The sequence below is a fragment of the Aotus nancymaae genome, unplaced genomic scaffold (assembly GCF_030222135.1).
Source record: "Aotus nancymaae isolate 86718 unplaced genomic scaffold, 86718_ANA_hifiasm-v0.15.2.pri h1tg000049l, whole genome shotgun sequence".
Lineage (NCBI taxonomy): Eukaryota > Metazoa > Chordata > Mammalia > Primates > Aotidae > Aotus > Aotus nancymaae.
In genome coordinates, this window is record NW_026988463.1 from 31,759,529 (window position 1) to 31,772,515 (window position 12,987).

Here is a 12,987-nt window from a genome sequence, read left to right on the forward strand (position 1 = left end):
CCTTTCTTTCATGAGGCTCGCGTACAACGGCTGGTCTCCGCCTGTCCTTCGGCACCTTGCCTGCCTTTGCTTGGGTCTTGGGCTTGTTCTTAAATGGCAGGGCCTTCTGCAAGGCTTTTGGAATGTGCAGTGAATTAAAATGTTTCTTTTGCCTTAGGATTGGCTGAAAAGAAAAATAAAGACTGTGACATATTCAAATTATGATCAATGTGCATTTAAATCTTCTGCATAAAATTTTCTCATTGGGTTGACTTTTCCACAAGTCAGTAAATAGAATCCACTGGCCCTGAGAAATCAGGACTCAACTATCCGCCAAATATGGACCGTCTCAGTGGACACCCACAATTCTCAGTAAACAGAGGAACAGAGAGCTTATACTTACAATTCTCCCCCAAAACCCACTGTGTCCATTTCTATGGTATGGAACTATGGGGTTTCCACAGAGCAGATGAATAGGCCCAAGGTTTCTTTTAATGAAAATTTCAGGCCTTGTCTTTTGGCCACTGAGGTGGTTGTTTCCCAGCCTACCAAAAATAATCTAGCTTTTCATCTTGACTATCAACCACTCTGGATTTTTTTTTTTTTTTTTTGAGATGGAGTCTCACCCTGTCACCCAGGCTGGAGTGCAGTGGCATGATCTTGAATCACTGCAACCTTCACCTCCTGAGTTCAAGCGAGTCTCCTGTCTCAGCTTACATAGTAGCTGGGACTACAGGCACACTCCACCACGCCCAGCTAATTTTTGTAATTGCAGTAGAGATATGGTTTCACCGTGTTGGTCAGGCTGGTCTCAAACTCTTAACCTCAGGTGATTCACCCACCTTGGCCTCCCAAAGTGCTGGGATTATAAGCATGAGCCACCATGCTCCGCCCACTCTAGATTTAAGGACAGTTCTTCCTTCAATCAGCAGCCAAAGTGTCCTGATGCCTGATTCTAATTAAGAAGTTTAACTTTATTCTATTTCTGATGGAAGGTTGGCTGAAAGAAGGGAGACTCAAATGACAGATGAAGGCAAAATACTCGACTGAATTTTCAAGGTAATCTTAACTTCTGTTTAATCGAGCTGACCCAAATTCTTAACTGCCTCATAAACACTGTTAATAAATTGAAAGTTTTGCCCTAGGCTTTTATTAAAGTCAACTCTATAGAAAAAGTTTCTCCTATGTCTTGAAATTTATTATTAAAGACATCATCTTAATAATCTTCCATATTCTCTGTTTAGGAACTCAAATCGTTTTCAAATTCAAGAATTCAGGGAAATCCTACTTCTTACAAAAGAGTAGAATGAACAAGGGGCACCAAAGTGTATTTTAATAAAAATTCATGTTAAGATAGTTCAAAATTTCATTAACTATTTTCTATAAAATAAAAGCCTAGGAGACTTCTGTTTCTAGCAGAGTGGCAGACTGATGCCTTGAACAACCCTCTTATTACAAAACTGAATACTCCACAAAAAAGAACGAATCTTTTCAAATGCATTGTTAAGCTCTGAGGAGAAGAATGAAAGTTCTAAGAAACCAACATCTAAATAAAAACAGAAGTCCAGACAGGCACTGAAAACCTAAAAAAAAAAAACAAAAAAAAAAACAACAAAAAACCTGAACAAGCCAGCTGTCAGCCAGCATGTGCAACAGCAGGAACTCTTTAAGCTGCTGGTGGTGGTGGAGGCCAAGCCACTGTGCCCCCAGAACACGACACAAAAACCTCAGCACTGAAGCAGAGCACAGGTGCCCTGGAGCGCCCCCCACCCCCACCCAGGAAGCCTCCAGCAGAAGCGTGTGTGCTCCTGAACACCTGCAAGTCCCATATCTAGACCTTAGTGTTCAGGGCCATGGGATGACAACCAAAAATGGGAAATTATTTTACCCACCAATGGATAAATGGTGACACAATCATATAATGGAACTCAACAATGACAATAAATGAATATCTGCCAAAGACAAGAACATGGATGTGTCCTATAATACTGAATTAAAGAAGCCAGGCTTAATAAAATGTGCTGTATTTCATAAAAGTCAAAACCAGCCAGAACAAATCCACGTCAGGAACTGGGAAAGTGGCTATTTTTGGGGGCAGGACGACAGTGCCTGGGAGGGGCCACAGGGCGAGGCTACTGCTTGGTCCAGGGTATGGCAGCTTGGTGTGCCACACAGTTCATCTAGCTGCACACTTAGGATTTGGGAACTCTTCTGTATGTACATTAACATTTCAATAAAAAGCTTATTGAAACATTCAAACTTCCATAAAAACCCACATTGCTTCAACAGAAACCTAGGTGACAAAGAAATCAAGAAAACAACCTTATTTATAATAGCATCAAAGAAAAACAAAAACTTAGGAATAAATTTAACCAAGAAGGTGAAAGATATGTACACTTGAAAATCATAAAACACCGATGAAAGAAATTTAGACATGAACAAACAGAACAATATCCTATGTTTATGGATCAGAAGAACTAACATTGTTAAAATGTTCACACTACCCAAAGCAAATATACGGATTTAACACAATCCTCATCAAAGTTCTGATGGCATTCTTCAGAGAACAGAAAAAAAAAAAAACAATCCTGGCTCACATCTATAATCCTAGTATGTTGGAAGGCCGAGGCAGGCAGATTACGAGGTCAGGAGTTGGAGACCAGCCTGGACAACATAGTGAAACTCCATGTCTACTACAAATACAAAACTTAGCCAGGCATGGTGGCATGTGCCTGTAGTCCCAGCTACTTGGGAGACTGAGATTGCAGTGAGTCGAGATCATGCCACTGCACTCCAGCTTGGGTGACAGAGTGAGATTTCATCTCAAAAAACAACAAAAACAAAACACACACACAAACCCCAAAACAAACAATCCTGAAATTCATATGGAACCACAGAAAACCCCAAACAGCCAACAGATTACTGTGAAAGAAAAAGTTGGACCCATCACACCTCCTGATTTAAAATTGTATTACAAAGCTATAGTTAACGAAACAGTATGGTACTGGCATAAAAACAAACAAACAAAAAAACAGACCAATGGAACAAAACAGAGACCTCTGAAATAAATTCAAACATATACTGTCAACTAATTTTTGACAAGGGCAAACAAGACAACACAATGGAAAAAAAGACAGTCTCTTCAATAATAGTGCTGGGAAAACTGGATTTTCACATGCAAAAGAATAAAATTGGATCCTGATCATACACCATACACAAAAATCAACTCAAAACAGATAAAAGATCCAAATAAGACCGGAAACCATAAAACTCCTAAAAGAGAACCAAAGGGGAAAGCCTCTTGACAGTGGACTTAGTCAAAATTTTTTGGATTTCCCACCACAAGCGAGGCTACAAATGCAAACATTTGAAACAAGGAGGACTGCACCAAACTAAAAAGCTTCCACACAGCAAAGGAAACAACCAACAAAATGAAAAGGGAATCTACAGACTGGAAGAAATATTTGCAAACCACATATCTGATAAAGTATTACTATCCAAAAACTGGTAAAGAACTCTTACAACTTAATAGCAGACAAACGAGCCAGTTGAAAAAATGGGCCAAATAAGAAATGACCAGTAGAAACTGGGAGATGCACAATAAAAGGTACAAAGCAGCAGACATGTGGGATGAACAAGTTAGAGATCTAATGTACATCATGAGGGCTATAGTTAATAAAAATGTATTGTCTTTGGGATTTTTGTTAAATAAGTAGATTTTAGCTGTTCCTGTCACACAACAAAATGTAACTATGTGAGATGGCAGACACATTAATTTGCTTCACTATAGTAACCAGTTTACCATCTATATGTATCCTTTAAGGTCATGTGGTCAACCTCAAATATACAAAATAATTTTCTTTTTTTAAGATGGTGTTTTGCTCTTGTTGCCCAGGCTGGAGTGCAATGGTACAATCTCGGCTCACTGCAACCACCGCCTCCCAGGTTCAAGCAATTCTCCTGCCTCAGCCTCCCGAGTAGCTGGGACTACAGCCGCGTGCCACCATGCCTGGCTAATTTTTTTGTATTTTTAGTAGAGACGAGGTTTCACTGTGTTAGCCACGACGGTCTAGATCTCCTGACCTCATGATCCACCCACCTTGGCCTCCCAAAGTACTGGGATTACAGGCATGAGCCACAGTGCCGGGCTATAAAATTTATTTTAAAAAAGAAAAGTTTGTCTTCAATCCAGAAAGAAACACTATTACCACATTTTTGGTGTTCTGTTCCAAAATACTCCATGAATATACAACTGTTCAATCAAATTCAATGTTAGACTTTATACTTGGACATTCAAAGCATGTAAGACATTATAGAAAAGTGTCTATGTGACTCCCTGTCTGCAGAGCACAGGCTGCATCCCCACTAACACACATGCGACTGCTACCTTATACAGAGAGTCCTTGTTCGCCTTTAGTCTGATGCCATGGGCGAGCCTGAGTTGACCTGTGGTCCGCATTCCTGACCAGGTGTCTTTTTCACCCACTGGTTTCAACAAAGATGTTACTGGGTTATAGAAGGCTGGGATTGAAACCGGATACCAAGTTCGCATGAAGACAATATCTGAAAAGAGAGATACTTTACTTTAACATTTTCAAAAGAAATTCACATCCATATTGCAAAGAAACAAAGAACAAAACCTGCACTCCAAACTTGTATGTGAAGAGAAAGCTCGTTAAGAAAACTACTCTCATAGATCACATAACTGTTACTGGGTGTGACCAGGGGGCTGCAGACACAAGGTGCTTGGGCACACCACATACAACTGGGAGATCTAATACTGGAGCTGCTCAAATCTCTAGAGACCTGACTCTAGCCTCTGGTCGCACTGGCTAGAAGTCAAGCATGAATGGTAACACCCTTCCCTGAACACCACACTAGACACTCACCGCTCATCAGCAGCTTATCCTCAAAGCTGGCCCGGAAAGCTCCTTCTGGAGCCCGGAGCGCTTTCTTGATCTGCCCCCTTATCCCACTGACAGTTCGAATCATAGCACCTTCAAATTTGGCCACTTCCAAGGCAGAATTAAACATTCCCTACAGGTATAGCAAGACAAAAACATACACACACACTTTATACTTTATGCTTTTTATGCTTTACTTCTTATCTGAAACATACATCACTGGTTAAAGAACAAAAATGATGCACTGACAGGTGATAAAATAATCAAACTGTACTCGCCCCTGAAAGTTGAATTACTACCTCAAAAATAATACAACTCTTACATTTTTCCCAGAATAATCATGTGGGTTTATGGGCATGCTCATCACTGCTGTCTGTGTGGAAGAGAAGATCAAAGAGGGATTTACTGAACTGAACTGGCCTAGGCAGCCTTTGCTGACATCTCTCAGACTGGACCGCAGCCCAGATCCTTTTACTCAGGTGCATGCACTTAGAACATGAAAACAGTAAGATAAATGCCAGTGGTATTATTACTTTATGTTGCAAGAACATTTTATGATCTTCCTAACTCTGTGTTTTTAATGGAAACATCCCCACTAAGGAAACTGTCAATAAATGCTGCTCAAATTACCCTCCCCAGATGCTGGAAACCAGTACATTCATTTCTCTGTACCCTTGCCAAGTTGTCTGCAAATGCTTTGTCTATTTTCCTACTGAACGGTTAGACAAACTTGTGATTTTTTTTTCCCTTGCTTAACACAAATCCAAAAAGTAGGAAATAAAACCCAGTGGATAAAATGACGTATTTTCAATATGAGCTCTGTAGCAGTCTCACATGAAGTCATGAGTAACAGCCTCAATTCCTAAATAGCTGCTACTACTGCTTTTTTGAGCATAAGTAACACAGAATATAGAGAGCAAACAAAGAAGATATGAAGCTGATAAAAAATTTCAAATACTCTTCTAACAACATGAGGCCCATATTTTAGTATTTCATTCCTTTTCTCAAACAACGTGGACATTTATAAATATGAGAATATTTAGATATACAGACCTTAATAAATGAAGTGTTCTTGAAAATTTTATATGGAAAACCAGTTAGCTTTAATTTCTTCACAATTTTTATGGATTTATCCAGATCAAGGACAACTCCTGTGGCAGCTATCCGGAAATCAGGCTAACAGGAACCCCAAAATTTGAAAATAGGAATAATATCAGCAGGAGAAAAACTTCAATTCTATGTGACACAATAAATTACCAAAGTGAATTTTATTTACAATAGCTAAGAAAAACAAGAGAGACCATCTGAACTTGCAACCCAGTGGTTTGATAAAAGCAATGCAAAACTCTAAAATTGATAAGCCAAACTAACAAGGATGACTTAAGACTGGGTGCAATAGCTCACACCTGTAATCCCAACACTTTCTGGGAGGCTGAGGTGGGTGGATCACCAGAGGTCAGGAGTTCAAGACCAGCCTGGCCAAAATATGGCAAAACCCCATTTCTACTAAAATACAAAAATTAGCTGGGCATGGTAGCGTGCACCTGTAATCCCAGCTACTTGGAAGGCTGAGTCAGGAGAATTGCTTGAACCCAGGAGATGGAGGTTGTGGTCAGCTGAGATCGCACCACTGTACTCCAGTTTAGACAACAGAGTGAGACTCTGTCTCAAAAAAACAAAACAACAACAACAAAAAAGGGTTACTTGAGTACTTTCCTGAGACTGATTTCAGAGGAACATAATGTCACTATAATAATCTATTTGGAATGAAATGGAAAAGAAAAATGCAGTTGCAATGTTTAGGAAATTAAACTTTGGATCTTCAGGGCAGATTCCATCTGCTCATTATTCTGCTTTCTTCTCTATTAAATAGGACCCTTGCCCTGCCTGACTGTTCAAATGAAAATGGAATGAACAGACTGCTACTCCAGCATGGCTGCAGGGAACCTCATGTCTGGCTGATCTCTGACGGCTCTTCACAACCGCATATAGTGCTCAGCACATGGTGAGCACTGCTGAAGTACTTGCTTAAATATATCCAAAAAATGCACATAAATAGAAAATGTCTTCAGTACCATAATCCTTCCACCCCCCGCCCCATATACTCCACACCCTACTGAAAAAGATGTAGGAAGATTAAAAGCAAACGGAAATTTACTTTATATTATAAAAAATAAGTAATTTTCAACTTAAAGTCTCATGCACATAATAACCCACAATCAGGATATATTTCTCAAACCAATCTGTAAAAGAAATTATCCAAAATAGTTACCATTATGCCACTGACAGACTGTATTGCCAAGAAACCAGTTCCCTGTGGAGTGATAGGGCCTTAAAGGAAAAGGAAAAGAAGAAATATAGCAAACCATTAATTTTAGACTCTAGGTTTACATATTGGATATGAACATTTACATCTGGATACAAATTTACCTATATACTCCAAACTACCTTCCCTCTCCCAGAAAAGAGAAAAATCTTAGGAGTGGAATTTTAAGGAAAAGCACAAAGCTGTAATGATGCAGACTGTAAGGTTTAATCTCAGCAACAAGCAACTTATTGTAATCATATTTTACCCCAAAAGGTTGCTCCGCAATGCATGTGCTGTGGTGTGTACTTTAGAAGCCTTTGTCTTCCATTGTGGTCTTCGATATAATAGAGTGGGATGGTCTGAAACCTCCTCCACCCTACAGAAAATATGATTGGATCTCGGGACTTGAGGATTTTCTTATACCAGCGATGTTTCTTCAGACGCATCTGAGGGGACGAAAGGGTAAGATGACTGATGGAGAGGAAATCCACAGAGCCTCAGGCACCAAATACGCAGCAAAGGGACCCACCTGCACGTATCCAACATTGCCTTCACTGTTGCCCAAGCCACCCAGGATAATGGGGTAATGGGGGTCAAAGTTCTGCACAAATTCGCAAGGAACATTTTCAATCTCAACGCGGACATACATCCCAGGTCGAAAACCCTCATACTGAACTCTGGCTTCATCGTCTTGATCCTCAAATTCTGCACGGTTCAGCTATACATGACAGGAAAAAAAAAACCCATATGCCATTATCTGTAATCAACATAAGATTAACATGAACAAATTAGCAACTTCTAAGTAAAGAACTGTGGACAGAATTATGTAGGCTTTAACCTATTAAAAATACTACACATTTGGCTGGGCACAGTGGCTGATGCCTATAATCCCAGCACTTTGGGAGGCAGAGGTGGGTGGATCACTTGAGGTCAGGAGTTTGAGACCAGACTGGCTAACATAATGAAACCCTATCTCTACTAAAAATACGAAAATTAGCTGGGCGTGGTGGTGTGTGCCTGTATTCCCAGCTACTTAGGAGGCAGAGGTGAGAGAATCGCTTGAACCCGGGAGACAGAAGTTGCAGTGAGCTGAGATCATGCCATTGCACCCCAGCCTGGGCAACAAAGCAAGAGTCCATCTAAAAAACAAACAAACAACTACTACACATTTTACCTCGATAGTCTGCTCAGAATGTGTCAACTGTTTCCTTCCCTGCTGCTCCAAGGGACAGCAAATGTAGACAACTCTGTGGAGCCCTGTGTGTCCAAACACTGGAAATGTCCCCAATTCACAACTTCTTTCCTTCTCTACAAGCAATTCTTTCACATTTTCCCGTCTTCAAACACCCAACACCTCCCTCCCCTTCACTCAGCTGATGGCTGTTTGCTGATTCATCCAAACCCAAAAGAACCTCCAGGGTCAACCCTCTACCAGGGTTTCCTCCCATATTCAGCCTTATCAGAACTCTGACTTAGCCCATAGGGGAGCTATGTGTGGCTATTTAAATTAAAATTAATTACAATTACATAATATTTAAAATGCAGTTCCTCAGTCACACTAGTCACACTGGAAGTGGTCCTTATCAACCTGCGGCTGGGGTTACAATACTGGGAAGCAGAGACGTGTGCCTCCATGATAATGGAGAGTTCTACGGGCAGCTCAGGCACAGATGATCTGTCCATGCCTCCACTCAGGGCCACACATCACTTGCTCACTAGTCACCATCCACTCTTCCTGGACTTTATTCCAATGGCTCTTCTCTGTTATTTCTCTTATCGCAAAACCTTTTGATTCCACTTCTTCCACCAACAACTGCTCCATTTCTCTGCTTCTCTCCGCAGCAAAACCCCACAAAAGTTTTCTGCAGTCACAGCCTCCGGTTCCTCTGCTCGATTCTCCTACATCCATGAAAAGTGGCGCTTGCCAAGATTCCTGAAGGCCTCCACGGCCCTCCTCCAGTGGCCAACTCTGCCTTGACCACAGTTACCATGGCAGTGGGATCTGAACAATGTGTCACCTCAGTGTACAGCTGGCCTCCTGCGTGCCTGCATGCTCACACTGCTTCTCTCTCCTGGGCACTGCTCAAGCCTCACCACCACAGTCACCCTCCTCTCACCCACGCCAGTCCTGCTCCCCCCACTCACTCTGCACTCACTCCCTGGTCACCTCACAGCTTTATGTGGCATCTACATGCTGAGAGCTGTTCATCTAAGTCCCTAGACAGTCCTCTCTCTCTAGACCTGACACTCCGTTTGTCTGCATGACACCCAGACGACCCAAACATCATCCTCCCAAAGCTGCATCCATAGAACGTTTCCTGTCTAACTTACAACAACCCACCCTTCCAGGAACTTCCAGTTGTCAACCTCATTTCCTCTCACACAACCCACATTCAGTCCACCAGGAAATCCTACTGACCCAGCTTCCAAATAAAGTATATCCGGTTTGACTCTCTGTCTCATCTCCACTGCCAACCCTCTGGTTTGTGCCACCCCAGTGATCTCTTGGCAGAGTGATCTGATTACCTGAATGTCTCTCCTCTGCTCAAAACCCTCCAAGGACTCCCATTTCAGAGTGAAAAATTCAGTCTTTTACAATGGCCCACAGGCTCTAGGTCATTTTAAATTGTAAATGGTGTGAAGCAAAGATTTCAGAGCTTTAGCTTATTCATGTCTGTCAAATGTCAACACAGACTTGCAACCACTAAGCTAATCAGGAGACAGTTCTTTGATTAGATGAAGACCTAGGCTGAGCAGAGCCTTTCAACTCCCTTTCACAAATTGTATACCTAATCTGTTCCAGCTTACAGACATACTCCGGCCCCACTAACAAGGCGCAACTCAGATGCTCGCCATCAACTGTACACACATTTGTGTCTGCCTCCTTCAGAATGAGATCACCACCTCCAACAGCCTGCTCAGCACCCCCAGGCAGGAGGGCCACACCATCTCCCTTTATCTCCACATCTGACCTTACACTCCACATGTCTTTCTGAACTCTGACCAGGATGAGTTTTCAGAGCACTCCTCCTGGGAGCTCTGGTGTGTCCATAAGCCACAAGGGCCACTGATCGCCTGCCATTAAAATCAGGGAGCAGCGATCGGAATAGGCAGCCAAGGCTTTCACTAAAGCGAACACTGTCTCAGATCACTACACTGTGAAAGTCTCAAAAGCAGAGACCATGTCTCAGTCATTTCTGTTTCCTAATTCTTGGTACAAAATAGGTATGGATATTTTTCCGGTGATCTTCTGACTGCAAAAACAATGAGCTCACTGCATGAATAAACACACTCACATCATCTCTAACCAGAGTCCAAATGAAAGGCAGAACAGCAGGATAGGAAGCAGAGACCCAAACGAAGTCAGATTCCTGTGCTATGATAGTCTTGATGGCTGAGAGGAACTGAGGTTTCTCACCTGTGCTTGTTTCTGCATTTCTCCTTTAAGATCATCAAAATATGTGCTTTCTCCTTCATCATATTCTGCATCAAACATCTCCTTCAATTTTCTCTTCTTATCCAAATGCTTTTTCTTGGCACTTTCCTCTTCATTGGGGTCAATTTCTTCCTTAACTTCTTTCTCTACATCTTCATTCTTAAATTCCCAGAAGAAAAAAATTTGTATACATTTATGAAGGTCTTTTCTTTAAACATTAGATTTTTTAAAGTTTCATTTGAACAAAAATTTTAGCAAAAATCTGTTATCATTATCAATAAAACACAACCTTTGTCTCTGAATAACATGGTACTGCTACAGGAAACGGTTACATCTGCATTACAATTAGCTTCCATTCCTTAAGCTGGCTGGGAACACAAACTAATAAAAATAACAGACATGTCCCTCACCCAGATGCCCCCAGACCCTGTTCTAAAGAATTATTAGGGAGAACAGGGACTTTGTTCTTTTAAATTTAAATTTAAAGAAGAGGACAATGATGGCAATGGTGGAATGTAACCCCAAGGAGCTAAGACTTCCATGAATGAAAAAATCACAGCAGACTTGGCAAATGACTGGCAAGAAGCAGTAGTACATGTCATCCAAAACTTAACAAGTAAACAAGAAAGCTTCTCTCTGGTCCCCACATCCTGATCTTTTAGGGAGGAATCCATTCATCCAATCTGCAATCATCACACATCACAAGTAAGATTTGCATGTCTCAATGTGAGCCTCTCTCAGAACACAATGACCAAGAACAGCCAACCATAGCAAAGTCATACCTGAGTAATGGGGCCTGATTTTCCCTTGTGTACGTCCCCTGTTTCCAAGTCTTCAAAGTCACCGTAGAGCTCCTCTGGAAAAGAACACCCAAAAGCTGCTCTGTGAGCCAGGCATGCATGTGCCGCTGGTCCCACCCGCCACAGGCCCACAGTGTGCTCCATGTTCCAAGCCTCATTCTCACTGTTCCCATCATTACACACACAGGCAGAACTTTGCACTCAGGAATGCTTCGTAAAACAGTTAGTATTTCATCATCTGTTTAGGTAAACTAAATGGACCTGAGCCGCATTTCCACACTTCACGTCAAAATGCCAATCTCAGTTTTTCCAGTATAGATAATGGGCATTCTTTTGTTTTTGTTTTTGTTTTGATGTAGAGTCTTGATCAGTCACCCAGGATGGAGTGCAGTGGCACAATCTCAGCTCATTGCAATCTCCACCTCTCAGATTCAAGCAATTCTCCTGCCTCAGCCTCCAAGTAGCTAGGATTACAGGTGCCCACCACTGGGACTGGCTAATTTTTGTATTTTTAGTAGAGATGGGATTTCACCATATTGGCCAGGCTGGTCTCGAACTCCTGACCTCATAAACCACCCGCCTTGGTCCCCCAAAGTGCTGGGATTACAGGCGTGAGCGACTGGGCCCGGCCAATGGATGCTCTTGATGAGAGACACAGGTCTGTGTCCCCCCAAACGAATAGTTCAAAGAGTGAATAGAAAAGCCCAATGCTGATACCAGCATATGTGAAAAAGAGTCTCAGTGTAAGTTCAACACGACACAATCGTGTAACACACCTAGGGGAAATCTTAGATTATATAAAACATAGCATTTAGATCAAGAGTACAGCCCCAAACCACACCAAATCCATGGGAAGAGCTCATTCACTCGTTCATTTCTTCATTTGTTTTTGGAGCTCTGAGCTCAATTATAGGTCCCACTCTTAAAATAAATTGACAGGCAAGGCTGGGTGCAGTGGCTCATGCCTATAAACTTAGCACTTTGGGAGCCGGGGAGGCGGAGTTTGCAGTGAGCCATAATTGCGTCACTGAACTTCAGCCTGGGTGACAGAGTGAGACCCTGTCTCAAAAAAAGAAAAGAAAAGAAATAAAAGAAATACGCAAGTTAAAATTCATTTGGGAGGCAACATTTTAAAGGCTACTAAAACATTTTCACATAAGAGCCAAAGAACCAGGTAGAAGATGTAACAGATAGGAAGCTCCTATTTGTAACAAAAGCAAGAAAGGATAAAATAGGAATAAACCTAACAAGAATTACGCCAGAACTTTAGTTTTTTAAAAAAGAAGAAAAGCTTTAATAAGCTACCAAAGGACAAAAGGAATAGCATCACCGCCAACACTCGTAAGTGCGCTCCACACCAGGTACTGCGTTAAGTACTTTCCTTGCCTTAACCACACTGTTCAACCCAAGGAAGTAGGTGTTGTAAATATTATCTACAGAATAATGATATGCCCGTATTTGAAAAGAAAGACACGATATGCCAATTCTTCCTTTAGCACAGTTACAACCCAGAACCACCACTAAGGACTTCTGGTCTAGAGAAGACAACACATTATTCCC

The 12,987-nt window shown here is 41.7% G+C and overlaps 1 protein-coding gene across 6 annotated transcripts in view; it reads right to left on the bottom strand.

Moving 5' to 3' along the window:
* LOC105734017 (ribosome biogenesis protein BMS1 homolog) overlaps positions 1–12,987 on the bottom strand; it is a 46,773-nt gene that overhangs the window by 4,169 nt on the left and 29,617 nt on the right. For all 6 annotated transcript variants that reach the window (XM_021670100.2, XM_012476722.3, XM_021670095.2 and 3 more), the window contains 9 exons: positions 11,410–11,483; positions 10,610–10,786; positions 7,721–7,909; positions 7,457–7,637; positions 7,156–7,214; positions 5,937–6,059; positions 4,869–5,016; positions 4,367–4,542; positions 2–163 (listed from right to left, as the gene is read on the bottom strand). In XM_021670100.2, coding sequence (XP_021525775.2) covers positions 2–163; positions 4,367–4,542; positions 4,869–5,016; positions 5,937–6,059; positions 7,156–7,214; positions 7,457–7,637; positions 7,721–7,909; positions 10,610–10,786; positions 11,410–11,483 — 1,289 coding nt within the window. The remainder of the gene's footprint in view (position 1; positions 164–4,366; positions 4,543–4,868; positions 5,017–5,936; positions 6,060–7,155; positions 7,215–7,456; positions 7,638–7,720; positions 7,910–10,609; positions 10,787–11,409; positions 11,484–12,987) is intronic.